Genomic DNA, 19646 nt, shown 5'->3' with positions numbered 1-19646 from the left:
AGATCATGAATTTGAGGGATCAAGATAATGAATTTGAATTTTGATATTGTGAACAGAACAATTAGATTGAGAAATTGTCTTATAATAGGTATCTACAATATTTGGTGTGGATTAATCAATCAACATATTAGATACTAATATGATTTACCCAAAAAATATAATTATATTACATTAAACGATAATAGCTGGCATTCAACAATAGCTTCAACTTCAAAAAAGTTTAATTAACGCATGAACCAACTTACCTCAGTGGTTAAGGGAATCGTTGTTGTTTCTAGAGATTACGGGTTCGAGCTTCAACAACTGTAGCATGGTGGTTGAGTGTTCATTGTCAAATGGTTGAAGAGTATTTAGAAAAAATAAAACATTCTATTGAGAATGACGACCAAATCAAAACTTAACAACCTTTATAAAAGCTCATTGTCTCTCTCGAATGAGACACTTTACGAAGTGATAAAGAAGTGGAGAGCGAACCAAACAACCTGCAAGGTTCTGCTTCGCTACACAATTCTGATTACATCGATAAACAACCTTTTACCAAAAGAGAGGATCTGACTATACGTGATCACCAACAAACCAATCAGAAAACAAATGTCGTGATAGTTTTTGTGCGAGAACCAAAACGACTGCAAACGTATGTAAAAAACGTACCAACAATAATAAAGATCGTGCCACAAGAACAGAGAAAATGTGTGCCACAAGAGCAGAGAAAAATGTGTCATAAGAACAAATATTCTTATTCAAAATTAAAAAGACTCGGGAAAAAAAAGAAAATAAAGGATATAGTATAAAAAACAAGAGAACTAATAATCCTCTGCGGTTGACAACCAATATTAAAATTGGTGTCGTCGCCGGTTAAATAAAATTCGAAAAGAAAGAAAAAGACGGCACAAAAATATTAAGAGAAAATTAAGATTGATTAATAAAAAAATAATTAATGTATTCATTTGTTTAAGGAATGACAACGGACCACAATATTAATTATTTGTAGTCCGTGTGTTACCTAAATCCAAGTATAAACTACATTATATATATGCACTATAAATATAAGAGTATAAGCATAGTGTCTTGTTTTCAAATAGATAATATGTGATGAATTGAGTAATCAATTCCCAATTTCTCAAGCCCCAATTCCCAGCCACTAATTAATCTTCCATAAAGCCAAACCCTAAACACTGATCTCAGTGGGAAACCCACTGAAGACTTGAGAGCTATACCCAACTATAAGAAAAAGGAATCAAGACCAAAGACAAAACTCAACACAGACTGAGCCACTTGCATCAATTTGCACTAAGTTGCCCCACTTTGAAATAGTGATTTATGACTAATCTAGTGCTTGCTAAGATAATCATTTATTTATTTGTTAGGGAATTTAGATAATCGTTTATTACTGAAAGTTTAATTGTACGTTGTAACTCAATTTGAATTGTTAAGATTGGATATTGGAAAGTTAGTAATTATTTAATTTATGTACCAAAATAAATGGGTAAAGTACACAAATATTCTGTTTACTATATAATGTTATTTTATTGAGTCTTATGACTATTAAAAGTTACAAAATGGTATTCCGACTATAGAATGCTTCTTTGTTGAATTCTCCAACTACTAAAAGTTACAAAATTGTCACTTGACTATTTAATATGGTCCAAACTCGTCATTAAAAATTGATGATGATTTGAGTTGAATGTTAACATGATGATTGTGATACAATAAAATATGATCTTAGAATCTCAAACGACTATCATATCCCAATTAACAAGTTAGCGTCCCATTCAAATAATCATTAATTTTTAACAGACAATGACGAATTTAGAACACAATGAATAATCAAGTAATCATTTTATAATTTTTAATAGTCGAGGAACCCAACAAAGCTATATCCTATAACTGGAGGATATTTTATAATTTTTAATAATCAAGAAACTTAATAAAATAATATCCTATAATCAAATGACCATTTGTGTACTTTAAAAAAATAACATCAGATCAAGTGCTGCAGTTTTATCCTTTTTAGAAAAATTATGTTAACGACCAAACTCGATTAAAACATTATAATAGTAAAAGATAATCTTAGCAGATCCACTACAGTTCTAATTTGTATTCTTTTATTTAATTATTAAAAGAAATTAATATTCAAATATTTTTGTTAAATGTTTATTTAATTTCTCAACAATATTTCGACATTATTGTTTAATCCTTAAAACGCACTTTTTTTTAATTAATTTGAAATAATTATATGACAATATATGTTCAAATAATACTCTCAACCATATGCCATTGTATAAGGGTGTAAATGAACAGAGCGTTTGGTGAATTGTTTGTGAACCGTTCGTATGACGTTCGTTTATGTTCATTTGTTAAATTAAATAAACGAACATGAACGAAAAAACATTTATGTTCATTTAATGAACGAACACGAAAAGATATGTGTTCGGTTCATTTATGTTTACGAACAAGCTCGCTTATCGACTCGTTCATTTATATTCATGAACAAGCTCGTTTACCTGGTTCTCCTTTTCTTTTTTTACATTTTAAACATTGGTGAAGTTAGGGATTAAATTGAACACATGATAAAAGTTGAATTTTAAACTATAAATTTTAAGAAGTTTAAGCACTAGTGACATAATTTTATCATTTTTCTTTAGCTTGCAAATGACACAAAATTGAATATATAAACAAATGATAAACAAACACTAAACGAACATTAAATGAACATTAAACAAACGTTAAATGAACATTAAACAAACGTTAAACAAACATATTCATGAACATATTAGTAAACATATAAACGACTGAAAAAAATAACAATAATTATTTTACCATTGAGATCGCTCTTTTTTGTTCTCCTTAAAATACATTTTTAATTTGTAGATTTAAAGAATAATAAATGAAAATATTTTGGTTACGATTTCCCCCTCAAATGTCTACTCTCTCACATAAGTTAGTAAGTTTAATTTTCCCCATTTTTTTAATTTTTCTAAATTAGCAAGTTAATATGCAAACTAATATTTAGATACATTATTAAAAATCAAATGAAAACAAATAGTATTTTTGAAGAAAAAAAATCCCTTTATAGGTCGGGTGTTTTAGACATGTTAACAGAGTCGTCTTAGACATTTTAGGGTCCTAAGCGAAAACTTAAAAATGTCTTTATAAAATGAAAGTATATTTTATTATCTTGAACAATTAATTCAATATTACATAAATAAATCATAGAAAAATGATTAAATTTTATGAAAACATATTTTTATTATTTTATTAAGAAAATACCTTAAATACAACCAAGAGAGAATAAATATAAAAAATTGAATGTGTATGTTAAATAGCTTGATTTTAAATAATAAATAAATAAATAAAATTATATATTATTTTATTGTATAAATAAATAAGGTGTAGAGCTTTTGTGTATAAATTCTGGTAACCTGGAGATTGGCCCCTGTCTAAAATCCTTACATACCAACAAACTCTATATTCCCCCCCCCCCCAAACTGAGAAAGCTCTTCCACTTCTCTATTTTTACACCCAAACATAAAAAAGGAAATTTGTTGGCTCGTAAGTTCAGGAGTTTTTGAAAATAGTAATCTATATAAATCTCCCCGTAAGTTCCGGAGTTGCTGAGTCTTCACAAATTTTCAAATTTTCAACCTCTGAGATCAACAGGTTCTTCTCTCCTTTCCTTTTTATCTCATCGTCTATTAAAAACAACATCCTTCGTATAGGTTAGTTCTAACTTTTAGTTTGTGTTTTCTCTGCTTTGGATGAAATATTTTATTTTGTTGTTGACTTGTTGTTTAGTTTTTTGTTCGATCGAATTTGAGATGCGATGCAACAATAATTCAACTAATTAAGAAAGTTAAAATTGTGTAGATAGATTACGGGAAATGCATTGAACCTGTTCGATCGGTGGTTGGCGCGGCGGCTATGGCGGACATTGGCAGGAGTAGGAGAGTGAGAGATGAGAAGGCTCCGATGACGAATGAGGATGAGTACGAGATTGAGGAGTTTAGAGAAGGAACCATAGCGTCGAGAGGAAGCAGATTTAATCTGCTAGCTGCTGAGTTGGGATTGGCCGCGGCTCGTGCTCGGAAGAACTTCAGTCGTCAATCGTTACTCGACGGGATCAAAGACGGCCTATCTATTCATCCCGACAACAGGTAAATTATTAGCCACCCGTTCATCTACCGTTATTATTAGAATTTGTGCACTGAATAATAAATAATAGCCATAAAATTTTTTTGAAGCAATTTCCTAATAAGTTATATAATCTAAAAACTTAAAAGCCATTTCATAAATATATTTAGTTTATTTATTGTAATTTTATAATATCAAATGGTAAAAATAGATTGAAAATAAATGTGAAAAAATTAAGTAAAGCTAGTAGTAACTAATAGCTCTTAAAATGAAAAGAGAGAGAGAGAAAGGGTTAAAGATGATTATTATTATTTAAAAAAATATTGATTTAATTTTTATCACTTCGCTGCTCGCTACTGAATCAACGTTACTTCATTAACTGAACCAGGAGCTTTAATTTACTATATATCTATAAATTGTGATTTCATTTTTCTAATTTTAGTTTATTAAACGATAAAGCTTAAATAAAAGAAAGCAAAAACCGTGACAGTTGTAAATTGAGTTTTTGAGGCCACAGGAGAGCATCCGTCATCCCGCCATTGCCTTACGCGTGGCGTGCTGTAGTTGGATTTCAATCTCTGTGGGTCACTTTGTTTTGACTTTTAACAAGTTGACATGAGTCGAAGGCTCAAATGTTTTGCTATGTCCTTTTCTCATCCTTGCTTGGCCGGATTGTTGGGGTTGTTTAACTTAAAACACCTTTTAAATTTTGTCACAGTCGACCGGAAATAACCACTACGGCTCACGGTTTGACTGTGATGCTAACCCCTAAAAAATGTAAAACCCAAATCGGGTCACATGAAGTGAAGGAATTAAGTGCAATTTTCACAAGTGGTGCTTTATGAATTATACATGTTTGCTTGACAGTCGGATCACATGCCAAATACCGACTGAAATGCTGACAGAGTAAATAAATTATCGGGCCATCACTTCATATCTATTATGAATTTTGCATCTCTTGTAATTTTATTTTCCCATTAATATAAGTTATTGGAATGGAATAAAAAATAGGATTGATAGATTAAGTTGAAAATATAAAGTTATATGGTAATGATAAAATATTAAATAATCAATCGATTTGATCTGATAGAATAAAATTTCTCCTATAAAACATGTTTGTGATATTATCATATAATAAATACTTTTTATAAAAAAATCATATAATAAATACAAAAATAATAATTATTGTTAGATCAATAATGAGAAATACTAGATTATATATTTAAATTTCATCATTTCTAATTTTTTAATATTACATTATAAGATAGATATTAAAAACTAGTTTAATGTTCAATAGGAAGAGATCTACTCTAATTCAATCCAAGGATTATATATAGCTTAATTTGAGGAAACACACTGTTTGCTAGCAGGTTTTGTTATTTATTTATTTTGCGTAAGGACATTGTTCTGATATAAGCAGCAACATTAGCATTCAGGAGAGGTGTACCAGCCACGTCATCAAGATGACATTATCCAATAGATAGATGCTTGTGAACCAAAAAGGAAAATTAGAAATTCATAAACGAAAGTGATAAATAAATAGAATAAATAAAATAGAGATATAACGCCTCTTTATATATATATAAAAGGTATCAATATAAAAAAATTTAATTGTTCTTCAGGTTTCCAAAACTTCGTTTTGATTAATCTAGATCGATCTAGATTTCATACTTGATTTTGACTAATCTGGATTGAACTTAATACTTGCTCAAACGATATTAAACTGTTTATCACTTGAATCAATCCCGTTGGTATATAAATATAACTTTTATAAATAACTATTTAGAAATTTTGCTTGATTGATTGATACAAAATAGAGTGATAACTCATTTGATGGAAGAAAAAAAAATAAATTTTCATATATATTTGAAAATATTAAAAAAATAAAAAAAATAGTTCACCTTTAAGAGTTGCAAAAAATAAAATTTATATTATTTTATCATTATGTTTTTTAAAAATAAAACGTTATTCTGAAATTATATTTGACCTATATACTTTTTTATCTTTCAAAAAATATATTTTTTCTATCTACTTCTACACATCCTCCCCTGTTCCCCTTACTTTTACCTACCAAGTACGTAAAACTTGGCGTCCAATTATTAAATTGTTTCCGTACCAAAAGGGTATTTGTCTTCTTTTATTCCCCTTTATGATAAATTAACTTCTAGTTCTTCAATTTGCTAACTTTTACTAACTTGATTCTTGAATTTTTTTTGGTTCACATTGATCTTTGAATTTGGATTTTTGGCTCATTTAAGTCTTTTTAGAGTGTCACGTTATCAAAAAGACTGAGAGTGTCTCACAAGATGTATCTTATAGTGTCACACAAACAAAAGGTATAAATGAAAAAAGTTGCTAAGCTCAGGGTTTAACATGGATCAAAATAAAGTTAGAGGACTGATTGAAAAATTGTCAAATTTAGGACTAAAAGTTACTTTATCCTATTTATTTTATTGTTGTTTTGACTTTTGAATGACCCAGAATCGACGTGCTATATGGTATTAAATGCAGGTGGTATCGAACATGGACCAAGTTCATACTAATATGGGCGTTGTACTCTTCCTTCTTTACTCCTTTGGAGTTTGGGTTCTTCAGGGGTTTGCCGGAAAATCTTTTTATACTAGACATTGTTGGACAAGTAGCTTTCCTCCTTGACATTATTTTGCATTTCTTCCTTGCCTATAGAGACTCTCAGACCTACAGAATGGTCTGTAAGCCCACTTCTATTGCTATTCGGTTAGTTTTTCTTATGTTTCCCTTTTACATCAAATGTCTATAATTTCAATTCGTGTTTCATTTGAACTATTAGATCGTGCTTTCTGAAAAGTAACTTCTTAAGTACAATCGTATAAATTTACAACTCGCATTTACATTGTAGCAACAACATAAGCAAAATTAACCAGCAAGCACATGATAGTCAGAATTCTGTTGTTCATTTCAAAAAGTTGATTCTACTACTACTTGTAGCAAATAATACTGAGCTAGTACCAACGTCGTCGGCACTTGCCTATATATTTATCTTGTTTTTCCCCTCACACTTACATTCTTACAAATCTCTATGATTTGCTACTGAGCATTGCGCTGGTTGTATTCCCCATGTGTTATTGCAGGTACTTGAAATCTAATTTTCTCATTGATTTACTTGGTTGTATGCCTTGGGATATGATCTACAAGGTATTGCTTTCTTCCTCCACATACGCCTCATTTCGTCAGGTTTATATATATATATATATATATATATATATAGTAACAACTCGTTCAATAATGAAGAACTTGTGGGGTCTTGCATTTCTTTGCTTAACCTTAAACAAATAATTTCTAATTTTCTATATACATGGTGATAAACTTTTTAACATATATGCCCTTGAAAGAGTTGTGAACAAGATCATGGTATTGTTCCCTAAATATAATTCCTCTTAGACAGCTTAACATACCATGCATTAGATCTTTTTAGAAAATGAAACACCGATATGGCAGAATTTTCTGGGTTTATATGATTACTTCAAGCAGTAAATTTGTAGTTGTAGCTACCATAATAACCATTTTGACACATTTTTTTTTCAAGCAGGCTTGTGGAAGAAAAGAAGAAGTGAGGTATCTCTTATGGATTAGGCTACATCGGGTTCATAAAGTCACTGATTTCTTCCGAAAAATGGAGAAGGATATACGGATTAATTACCTTTTTACAAGGATTATAAAACTTATTTTTGTTGAACTCTATTGCACACATACAGCAGCTTGTATCTTTTACTACTTGGCTACCACACTGCCTCCTGAAAAAGAGGGGTACACATGGATTGGAAGCTTAAAGTTGGGAGACTATAGTTATTCAAACTTCAGAGAAATTGATTTGTGGAAGCGGTACACAACTTCCTTGTATTTTGCTATTGTCACGATGGCAACCGTTGGTAAGTAACCTTTTTAATTTACTCTATCCTGTAAATTACTGAACTGATTCTATTTGTTTTTCTTTATTTCCTAAGTGATTTTATGTTTCTACGGCTGGGAACTGAACATATAACTTACGAGGAAAATTTTGGTGCATTGAATTGAATTAAAATGGTTATATTTTCTTGAATAAGTTTTTTTTAATATACAACTCCACCAATTTTTTACAATTTCTTAAATTATATCAATAACTTCATTATAAGTACAAAACCTAACATGGTGGGACTTGACCTCCTTTTTATTTAGCCAAGGCCTCATCGGCTGAATATGAGGAGCTTTTATGTAATGTATATCATCAAATTAGTTCTAACAAAATACATTTTCCTTTTTTCTCTTGGTACTTGGTAGTAAAAGAAAGAATCCGGATTATTTTCTGATAATTACTGTCCTTTTCAATCTATTATTATTATTATAATTCTGGTGAAATTTCTTTAGCAGCTTAACATCTAATGACCTTTGCTGAATGTGTAAGTGTTACTCTGACTCTTCGTTTCCCTTAAAGTACTTGAGTCCAGTGCATATTTAGACATGGCTATGAGGGTTTGATACCCCAAATATAAGGAAAAGCTTAGAAAAGTTTAAGTATACGACACGGACCATATACTCATCACTCGCCTCTTAATCTGAGCAAAGCAACATAGAAAGAGAATAGCATTTCTATGGTTGACTTATATGGTTTCTATGTTTTGTTTTCCAAATTTTCGTAAGAAGAAAATATAAATTCATCATGTTATTGACACAAAAAGTTTAAAGTTGGGTGTTTTGATGGTGTTGACTAAGGTATGAAAGAAAATTGTTTCTCTTTGGAATCATATTATTGGAATTATCGGGCAGTGGAAGAAAGGTATAGATTTTCTTCTAGGTTTATAAGGAGCAGTTTTATTTCTTTTATTTGCATTTTTCACTTTAATTATATGGGGGAAACTGTTCAAATAAAAATAAAATACTTCAAAAGGAAATATAGAAGTTTAGGACTTAACTTTGATTGGTATAGCTAGGTTATGTTGCGGACACAAGGGAATAGTTTTATATGGATTGAATTGGGATTAATGAGGGATTGATATGGCTTCTTATATGCTATGGATGTCGTACTTTTTTCATCATATTTAGGCGATGTGCATTGTTCTTGATATTATTATACAGAAATTATATATGTGACTTCTAATTACGAATTAACTTCGCTTATCTATATTTATTTAAAACTGTTAATGTGTTATGCAGCATGTGTGTGTGTGTGTTTCGGTTGGTTTTGAATCTGTTCTTAATTAATCTGGTCTTCTGTGACAGGTTATGGAGACATACATGCGGTCAATCTGAGGGAAATGATGTTCATAATGATATATGTCTCCTTTGACATGATTCTTGGTGCTTATTTGATTGGTAACATGACAGCGTTAATTGTAAAAGGATCCAAGACCGAGAAGTTCAGGGATAAAATGGCAGATGTTATCAAGTATATGAACAGAAATAGACTTGATAGGGGTCTCCGTAATCAGATCAAAGGCCACATGCGCTTACAGTATGAAAGTCAATACACTGAGGCTTCCGTTCTTCAGGATATTCCCATCTCTATCCGAGCTAAGGTAACATATAATAGTATGCAGTCCGTTGTTCCTTTTATATTTCTGTTAGCACATAAACTACTTTTAGTGGAAAAAAGAAGAAAAATATCAATGTAAATGAAGAAAATTCCAAAGTTCCAATCTTGGATAACCAGCTAATACGAGAGGTAAAATGTCATCTCTTATGCAGCGAAATTCCCACAAATTTTTTTGAAGATTTCTTTTTCATTGTCCATTGGTTTCCTTCCCTGCCTAATTGTTAACTGAGATTAATGAGGAAGCAACCCATGACCTAGTGTGGAGATAATATTTCAAGGAGATCTGCACCAAAATTTTTCCTCACTTTGATGTGTGTTGAGCTCCTGTCCGGTGAAAGGAGCTCTAGGCACAAAAACTGTGGTCATATTATTGAGCCATGTTGGAAGCGTAGGTGGGCTCTCGGGTAATTTATATAACTCGAAATATTATTAATACGAGGTAAAATACGTTACAACGATATTACCCCAATATTACAACACTACAACACTATAATACTAGCTGTGGTTAGTTTACAAACACAACCTTGTTATTCTAAGCTTTGCTAAGCTTCACCCTCTCTCTCTAATAGCTTTACTAAGCTATCTCTCATTCTTGTTTTTCTAAGTTTTTTCTCATATTCCTTCTCTTGTATTACATCTCATACATTGCATATATTTATAAGCTAATTAAACAGGCGTATAGTTGATTCTACATTCTTCATGTCGCCTTATAATTTCTTACTGGAGGATTTCCTTTGACTTTTCAAAGTCTTTTGTTGCTAAGTAACTCATATGCTTCTACAATACTCTTCAATTTTCCATAACCGTATTTTTTGACTTTCAAGTTTGATTCCCATGCTGCCAACTATTTGTCATATGCATATTTCAACATTATAGAAATCAAGTTTGATTTCTAACACTCCCCCTCAAACTTGATTTTTCATTCTGAGCTTTTTTCCGCTTATCATCACCAATAGATTCTTCATTTTCTGGGATTTATTTCCTTGTTGATATATGCCTATACCTCGGCCTCTGAATCCTCGTCCACGACCTGATGTTGGATTGTTTTCACTTATTTGATCGGTTTCATATGATCGACCACCATGTCCACGAGTTCCTCATCCTCCTCTGTATCTACCACGATAACCACCACGATTTCCTCGACCTCGTGTGTAGTTGTTGCTAGCTTCTCCTTCGTTGACATTCATTTTGCTTTGTAGGGCTTGCTTCAAATTTTCAGAATCTTCATTTTGTTTCATTTTCTGCTCATGAGCTTGAAGTGAACCCACAAGCTCATCGATCGATATTTGGGATAAATCTTTCGATTCTTCGATTGCCACAACCACGTAATCGAATTTTCTTGTTAATAACCGCAAAATTTTTTCCATCACTCTAACATCGTCAAGTAATTCACCATTTCTTTTCATTTCATTCACGACCGCTTTTACACTGCTAATATAATCATCGATGTTTTTCTTTATTTTTCATTTTTAACATCTCAAACTCAGCTCTGAGAGTTTGTAAGCGTATCTTTTTTGCTTTTTCGGCACCTTGTAGATATTTTTGCAAAATCTCCCACGCTTGTTTTGCGGTCTTCGTATCAGAAATTTTTTCAAATGTAGATTCGTCTACTCCTTAAAAAATAAAGAACAACGCTCTTTTATCTTTTTTTCGGGATTCCTTCAATACCTTCTTTTCTTCATTGGCCAGGACTGCTTCTGCTGCTGCATTTTCAGGCTCGGTGTAACCATCTTTGATGATATCCCAACAATCTTGGGAGCCTAGTAACGCCTTCATTTGAATGCTCCAATTGCCATAATCCGTCTTTGTCAATCTCGGTATTTAAGGTTGAATCATGTTGACCATCTTCTCCACCACGTTAAAATCGAACTAAGCTCTGATATCACTTGTTGGAAGTGTAGGTGGGCTCTCGGGTAATTTATATAACTCGAAATATTATTAAAACGAGGTAAAATACATTACAACGATATTACCCCAATATTTTTTTTGATAAGAATTGCAGGCCTCGTTAAAAACCTCCTTCTTGATTAAAGGATCTTGAAAAAAGCTCCTTAATCAGCGGAAGGAGGAAAGAGTGCCTTAAGATTTCATTAACCAGAAAAAAAACATAAGAATACAACCAGGTCGTCACCCCCAACATAAGCAAACAACCGAGAAAACCCTACACGACAACACTAACACAGCTAAAACCTTATAAGCTATAACAACAGTCACAAAAATGACTGACCAGCCTTAACACTTGAACATAACCCGAAAACCAACACAAAACAAACCAGAACTCGAATATCACAGCTAACTCAATCCATAACAGACAATCAAAAACAAAATCCTGAACTTCCTCACGAACAGATAACCAGAAACAACATCCGCCTAAAAGACAAAATCCTGAACTTCCACACGAACAGAGTACAAGAATCAGTTTCCACCTTATCGCCTCTTCTTGCTCGACTTGTCGACAGAAACCATCCGAAAAACCAACTTCATACAGATAAAAGAAAGGAATCACCTGAAAGTTCCAAAACACCCACTACATTAACCTTCCTCTGAGGATTCATACTACGACTTTAACGAGGCTTCCTAGTTTGAGCCGCAAATTTGACTTGAAAATTTCTGAGAGAACTAAAAATTGTCTTCCTCTCCTCCACAACTTTTTGTTTCTGACGCCCATCCAACATGAAAACACGATCATCCAACATGGGGGAATGAAAAGAATATTCCTCAGAAGCACGTGCAGGTTCACACCTTTTCCTGCTGTCTTCTTCTGCCCCTCTCTTATTTTGAATCAACACTTCCTCGTGTACCCCACTAACACTCTCCAAAGCCTGAAAAATACCACCACTTTGATAGACATGCTCCTGCACAGCTGCCCCACTAACCAAATCCACCTTCTTGGTCTCCGAGAACCTTTTAGAATTGATATCAGTCTCATGCGTAACTACCCCATTACTGACTGTCGGGGACACAACTTTAATAGCCCATACCTCACCTGAACCACACATACCGCCCCCAATATGCGTGCCATCAATAGACGCTCAATTTTCTAGCTGAACTTCCTTAATATTAGTGGAATCATAATTAACTCGTGAAAACGTTCCAGTACATACCGCCAACTCGGAAGACTTTACTGGCAAGACACCATCGAGGTCCCCCTCCGTGGGTAACGGTGAAGCAACTGTCGTTTCCGATACAGACGAATCCTCCCAGACGGAATCAGGGCTAAAGCAAGGTTCAATCTCGAAAACAAATACTGTAAAAGATTGATCCCCGACTTTCAAAACACATGATTCTTCCACTCGAACTTTACAGTTCGTAATGATCTGAAATAAAGCCCTATCAAACGAGCCAGGATATAAGGTCCCCGCGTCAATTGAGATAAGAGTTCCCCATTTTCCTGCAATGTTTCTGAAAGTAGAATGGCTCCACACAATAGGTGGAATCCCTTTGCACGATAACCATGCCCGTCGGCTGCTACACTGAAAGTTTTCCGACCACAAATCCACCTTGTCAAAGCATTTATTCAACGCTCCAATCTGATTTTTTAGAGCAAAGTCTCTACTCTCTTCATCTTCAAAAATGATCAGAATTGCTAAACCACTTAACCTCATAATTTTCGGGCCTAAAATGCCTTCCTTATGCATAACAGCAGCTAACTCTTTCATTTTTATAAATTTTCTGCACCAACCAACCAAACTATCTCTAAGAGTAATTAGTTTATCCTCATCAACTACAACGATAATGGGAGATTCTTTGACATCCTCCTCTCTACTCTTGACCGTAGTTGAATTTGAACCAGTAACCTTTCTCTTCCAGAAAACATCACGAGGTTGAAATCTCGCCATGAAAACTCTAACCTTATTACCTTCCAAGATCTATCAGCACAGAAGATAGCCCTCCTCGCGTCCTCCAATCTAGAGAAGCGGACAAAACCGAACATGCTTCCTTCCTTGCTTCTTTTGATGGGAATGAAAGAGTCGACCACCTCGCCATATTTATCAAACAATAACCAAAGACCTTGATGATGAAGACACTCTGGAATATTGAAAATAATCACTGTAACGCAACTTTTCCCAACAGATCTTCTCACCTGACTCGCCATCTAAAGGAAATAAAGGGGGAGGAGAACGAAATTTTTGAAAAACGCCTAAATTTTTAGAGAGAATGGGGAGCTTCTCTCACTAGAAGGAAAAATATGTTAAGTTATATACCCCAATATTACAACACTATAATACTAGTTGCGACTAGTTTACAAACACAACCTTGTTATTCTAAGCTTTGCTATGCTTCACCCTCTCTCTCTAATAGTTTTACATCTCTCATTCTTGCTTTTCTAAGCTTTTTCTCATATTCCTTCTCTTGTATTACATCTCATACATTTATAAGCTAATTAAACAGGCGTATAGTTGATTCTACATTCTTCATGCCGCCTTACAATTCCTTACTGGAGGATTTCCTTTGACTTTTCAAAGTCTTTTGTTGCTAAGTAACTCATATGCTTCTACAATACTCTTCAATTTTCCATAGCTGTATTTTTTTAATTTCAAGTTTGATTTCCATGCTGCCAACTATTTGTCATATGCATATTTTCAACATTATAGAAATCAAGTTTGATGAGCTCCTGTCCGGTGAAAGGAGCTCTAGGCACAGAAACTGTGGTCATATTATTGAGTCAAGGACACTCATTAATGAGATCAATATAATATCCTTCACATCAATAAAGGAATCATAAACAATATTCTTGCATTTATTTAATATCTCTTCTCAATAATTTTGTAAGGATGTAAGGTGACACAAAACCATCTCCTTATTAAGATGTGGTATTTATCATATATTAGATCTCAGTGGAAGAACCTATCTCAATCTGTTCTTTTAAAACAACATTTTTTATAATAATAAATAAGGTTATTTACTGTTTAATAATAAATAAGCTAATTAAACAGGCGTATAGTTGATTCTACATTCTTCATGCCGCCTTACAATTCCTTACTGGAGGATTTCCTTTGACTTTTCAAAGTCTTTTGTTGCTAAGTAACTCATATGCTTCTACAATACTCTTCAATTTTCCATAGCTGTATTTTTTTAATTTCAAGTTTGATTTCCATGCTGCCAACTATTTGTCATATGCGTATTTTCAACATTATAGAAATCAAGTTTGATGAGCTCCTGTCCGGTGAAAGGAGCTCTAGGCACAGAAACTGTGGTCATATTATTGAGTCAAGGACACTCATTAATGAGATCAATATAATATCCTTCACATCAATAAAGGAATCATAAACAATATTCTTGCATTTATTTAATATCTCTTCTCAATAATTTTGTAAGGATGTAAGGTGACACAAAACTATCTCCTTATTAAGATGTGGTATTTATCATATATTAGATCTCAGTGGAAGAACCTATCTCAATCTGTTCTTTTAAAACAACATTTTTTATAATAATAAATAAGGTTATTAACTGTTGCAAAACCTTTGTTCCTCTTGTGAGTGAAATATTGCAACGTGAATAAACCACATAAATTATAATGATATAAATTTAAGAAAGATAACAACCATATATTTTTTCTGGATGTTCTCTTCATTAGAATTTTCTCTAGTGCTCAATACATTTATTTTTATGCTTTTCCTTCAATGGTTTCTATTTTGTTTGTGGTTTTGCAGATTTCCCAATCTTTATATATGTCATACATTGAGAAAATTCCTCTTTTCAAGGAATGCTCTTCAGAGTTTATTAATCAGATTGTAAGTCGGTTTCTTGTCTCAAATAAATGCAAGTTGCTCAAAAATACAATTTTTTCTGTTGCTTCTGATTTGGTAATAAATGGTTCATATGTGCTGCGCAAAGCTCATTTGTGCTTGGTTGTATTGAACTTACTCTGCATCATATTTTGTAAAACAGAGTTGACATGATTCAACATCTCTATGCTAATATTACATGGAATCTGAAGAAATCAATTGCATATGGCCTAAGCGTGTATGCATGCAATTATATCTTTGGATAACTGCTTTTAGATATAGTATGTCAGGACTGCTGTTCTAAATGCTCATTTGAAGCAGTATGATCTCTTTTTCTCAAAGTAAATTGGTCTCTTGCACACGATAATATTTTTATATCACCAAAAAGAAGTCATAAAATGTTTGCCCTGTCTAATGCTGCAGCCACATTCCACCTTCACAATTACATAAAAAAGGAGGAAAAGAAGAAAAAAAACTTTTAGATATAAAGTTAACCCTTGATTCTTTTGATCTTGCAGGTTATTAGACTCCATGAAGAATTTTTTCTCCCAGGAGAAGTAATAATGGAACAGGGAAATGTTGTAGATCAACTTTATTTTGTCTGTGATGGTGTGCTGGTATGATACATTATGTTTTTATTGTTCTGGTTAATAAAATACATTTATATCTTGTTTTCCTACCTCTACCTATCCTTGGATATCTCCTAAGCCTTGTATATATATATATATATATATATATATATATACACAAATATATATTCATGTAAGCATGAAACATATTTATGTATTTGTTAACCTGAAGAAGGTGGTCATTCCACTTGTTGTTTAGCTGCTGAGATTGGCTTTCAATTATTTTCTATTCCATGCCACAGAACATCATATATGTGCTTCGTCATGTAATTGTCATTGTTCAATACTTTGTTATACATTTTCTGCACAGTCCCTCGTAAACTTTCATCGAATTGTTAGCTCAATATTCTCATAAATTGATTAAATGATTCTTAACCTACAGTATCTTTGTACAGGAGGGGGTTGCTATAGGGGAAGACGGATCAGAAGAGACTGTTTCACTTCTGGAATCCAATAGCTCGTTTGGAGAAATTTCTATACTCTGCAACATCCCTCAGCCTTATACTGTTCGGGTTTGTGAATTATGTAGGCTTCTGCGGTTGGATAAACAATCGTTTTCAAATATCCTCGAGATATATTTCTACGACGGAAGGAAAATTTTGAACAATCTTTTGGAGGTAATCCAGTTGCCTCGTATCTCTATTGCTTATACACTGTGTCTGCTCCTCTTATGTCTTTATCAGAGAAAAGTGTACGCATGTTGAGTACTACCATTTGAGAAGAAAGTTAATTGAACATAAATTTGACAACCTCAAATTGCAGGGAAAAGAATCCAATCTTCGAGTTAAGCAACTGGAGTCAGACATATCATTTCACATTGGAAGACAAGAAGCTGAACTAGCCTTGAGAGTGAATTGTGCTGCATATAATGGAGATTTGTATCAGCTTAAAAGTTTGATACGAGCCGGAGCTGATCCTAACAAAACGGATTACGATGGAAGATCTCCCTTGGTAAGCATAATTATTTTAACTGAAGGCTTTTGGTTGGTCTTCAAATACGTTCTATTCTAATTCAATTTTGATGAGATCATCAGTTCATGCATTGATGCTTCTATATATTGCTAGCACTTCTTTTACTGTTAATTTGTGTTAAAATTGATTTAGTTCCATATAATTATAAGTACTTCATTTTTTGGGCATAAAGCTATGAGGTTATATAGTATGCAATAATTGCTCTTTCTATGGTCTCTGTCATGATTGTGATAACCAAATCAAGAGTCTATTACATGTATGGCCAATATACCTATAGGCATTTTTAGCACTTTAGTTGAAGCTTTGTTTTCTTTTATATCATTCTTTAATTTTAAAGGAAATCATGTACTTGCACGAGTAATGAAGATCAAAACAGATGGAAAACATGGTAAAATCATAAAAACATCAGAAAAGTACGTTTCATTGCAATTTAAATCTCAAAATTTACTACTAATATTTCAGTAGATTATGTGTTACTTCTTTGGGAAATAGCTAAAATGAGTTCCCTTGGTCATTCTGACATGCCATAAAATCCTCAGAACTCCCGGTTACAATTGGGGTTCAAATCAATTCCTTAAATTTTACTGCGCTTTAGCTACACATTGAAAATGAAGATTGGGAGAAAGAAAGCTCTTATCTGAAACCAAATGTTTGTTTTGAGTAGCATCTTGCTGCATTGAAAGGGTATGAAGATATTGCAACTTTCCTTATTCGGCATTCAGTAGACATCAATATTAAAGGTAATTATCTTTTACAAATATTTTAAAATGTTACTTTAGTTAATTAAAATTGTAGTCTTTATCATTTGACCTACTGTTGTGATAATAATTTATTTTTCTATAGATAAGTTTGGGAATACACCCTTGCTAGAAGCCATAAAAAATGGACAAGACATCGTTGCTGCTTTGCTAGTTAAAGAAGGAGCTTCCTTAAACATAGATGATGCTGGTAGTTTTCTGTGCACGGCAGTTTCAAAAGGGGACTCAGACTTTTTGAAAAGGCTTTTGTCTAACGGAGTTGATCCTAACTCCAGAGATTATGACCATCGAACCCCACTTCATGTAGCTGCTTCTGAGGGCTTATATTTGATGGCAAAGCTTTTGATAGAGGCCGGGGCTAGTGTTTTTACCAAAGACAGGTACATTTGGGACATTGATTTCACTTGGTTTTATGAATGCGATCGAGTTTAGCTTATTCATCTAAGGTTATTTGTTTCTAGCTATGCCGTTTAGTTTATAACTGGATTTGGATCAGCAGCTAAAATATCACAATATAGTTGCTTACAATATTTGCATATTAATACTTCAGAATCAGGCATATCACATGCGAAATTCCCATTGTATGCATAATTTTCTAGGATACTAATCACCAGATGGTTTAACTGCGCTGTATGCAGTTATTTTGTCAGTCAAAAACCTTAGATATGTTTCTGATTGCCTTATTTCAGTGAGTTGTCTCTTTTCTGGTATTTCTGCTGCACTTTCTTTTACAGGTTTACTGAAATGTTGTACTCTTATTTTATTAACTCCGATTCTTATTTTTCTTCTTCATGTGTCATAGACGTTTGCATTACTTCAGTATGATGAGTTTTTTCAACAATTATGCCTTCATGTGCAGATGGGGAAACACTCCACTCGATGAAGGCCGAATGTGTGGCAACAAGAATTTGATCAAGCTACTGGAAGATGCAAAATCTACTCAGTTATCAGAATTCCCTTATTGTTCGAAAGAAATCACAGGTATTGCTGGACCTGTGAGACCACATTCTAATTTGCATTTCACATGACCCATGTCGTTTACTGACCACACCTTTGCTTTTATTGTCGCATCTGCATTTGCCCATTAGTTTCTTCAGTGGTAAGTACCAAGTAATCTCCGTTTGTGCACTAATGATAGAATTTGTCGGTAATACCAGATAAAATACACCCGAAGAAGTGCACGGTTTTTCCTTTCCACCCTTGGGATGCTAAAGAACAGAGGAGACCTGGCATTGTGTTATGGATCCCTCGCACGGTGGAAGCGCTTATTACAACCGCTGCCGAGCAGCTAGACGTTGCAGGTGCTTCTTGCATATTGTCTGAAGATGGAGGTAAAATTCTTGATGCAGGCTTGATTAATGATGGACAAAAGCTGTATTTGATCAGGGAAACACGGTAGTTGGTAACATAGGTTCGTTCATTGTGATGGAGTTTGTAACAATGTCGCTGTTTTGTTCTTGTACCACGTCCGCGTCCAGCTCCACTTGTAAATATGATTTTGCCTTCAATAAATTTGCATCTCTTGATACTCAACCTCACATCCAACCTGAGATTTAAATCTTAATATTTCTAGTACCTTCCGTTCCTGGACTGCTTTTATTTATTCATATTTATGGATTAAAGAAATCAACACCATTTAAAGATACGGAGAGTGAAATTGGAGAGATTATGGGTAAAAAGGGATGAATTTTAATTACAATATTAGTAATTAATTTCTTTTAAGATCACGGGATTTAATTTTAAGCAACACAACAGAAAGATGATTGCAAAGCATTTCCTGCAGAAAGTTGGATATCTGGCGCAAATTCCCTAAACTTTGCCGCAAATGTTTCAAGCCTTCAACGACGCAGTAGACAGGCTTAGAGATATGATGTAAACA

General features: G+C 33.2%; 1 protein-coding gene across 2 annotated transcripts; it reads left to right on the top strand.

Moving 5' to 3' along the window:
- Nucleotides 1–3456: 3456 nt before the first annotated feature.
- LOC120148282 (potassium channel SKOR-like) lies at nucleotides 3457–19300 on the top strand. Of its 2 annotated transcripts, none has more exons than XM_039161445.1 (14): nucleotides 3457–3660; nucleotides 3868–4154; nucleotides 6643–6867; nucleotides 7242–7305; nucleotides 7700–8039; nucleotides 9367–9662; nucleotides 15334–15414; nucleotides 15927–16025; nucleotides 16433–16654; nucleotides 16800–16988; nucleotides 17674–17749; nucleotides 17853–18147; nucleotides 18627–18748; nucleotides 18925–19300. In XM_039161445.1, exons 2-14 carry the CDS (start codon nucleotides 3922–3924, stop codon nucleotides 19164–19166), a joined length of 2484 nt encoding a protein of 827 aa, XP_039017376.1. In that variant the 5' UTR covers nucleotides 3457–3660; nucleotides 3868–3921; the 3' UTR covers nucleotides 19167–19300. The 2 variants fall into 2 exon arrangements, with proteins under 2 accessions (XP_039017376.1, XP_039017375.1); XM_039161444.1 differs by lacking the exon at nucleotides 3457–3660 and adding an exon at nucleotides 3690–3828 and having other exon boundaries at nucleotides 3875–4154.
- The last annotated feature ends 346 nt before the right edge of the window (nucleotides 19301–19646 follow it).

Source organism: Hibiscus syriacus, unplaced genomic scaffold (assembly GCF_006381635.1).
Source record: "Hibiscus syriacus cultivar Baekdansim isolate YM2019G1 unplaced genomic scaffold, ASM638163v2 tig00110956_pilon, whole genome shotgun sequence".
NCBI classification, from domain to species: Eukaryota; Viridiplantae; Streptophyta; class Magnoliopsida; order Malvales; family Malvaceae; genus Hibiscus; species Hibiscus syriacus.
Note: the sequence above shows the minus strand (reverse complement) of the source record. Positions and strands in the feature narration are given on the sequence as shown.

Bases quoted from the DNA above. Each gene is read 5' to 3' on its own strand.
- LOC120148282 (XM_039161444.1), top strand. From the start codon at position 3,759: ATGAAATATTTTATTTTGTTGTTGACTTGTTGTTTAGTTTTTTGTTCG. The intron at 3,829-3,874 runs ACAATAATTCAA...TGTAGATAGATT, and splicing joins CGAATTTGAGATGCGATGCA to ACGGGAAATGCATTGAACCT. The intron at 16,655-16,799 runs GTAATCCAGTTG...CTCAAATTGCAG, and splicing joins TTTTGAACAATCTTTTGGAG to GGAAAAGAATCCAATCTTCG.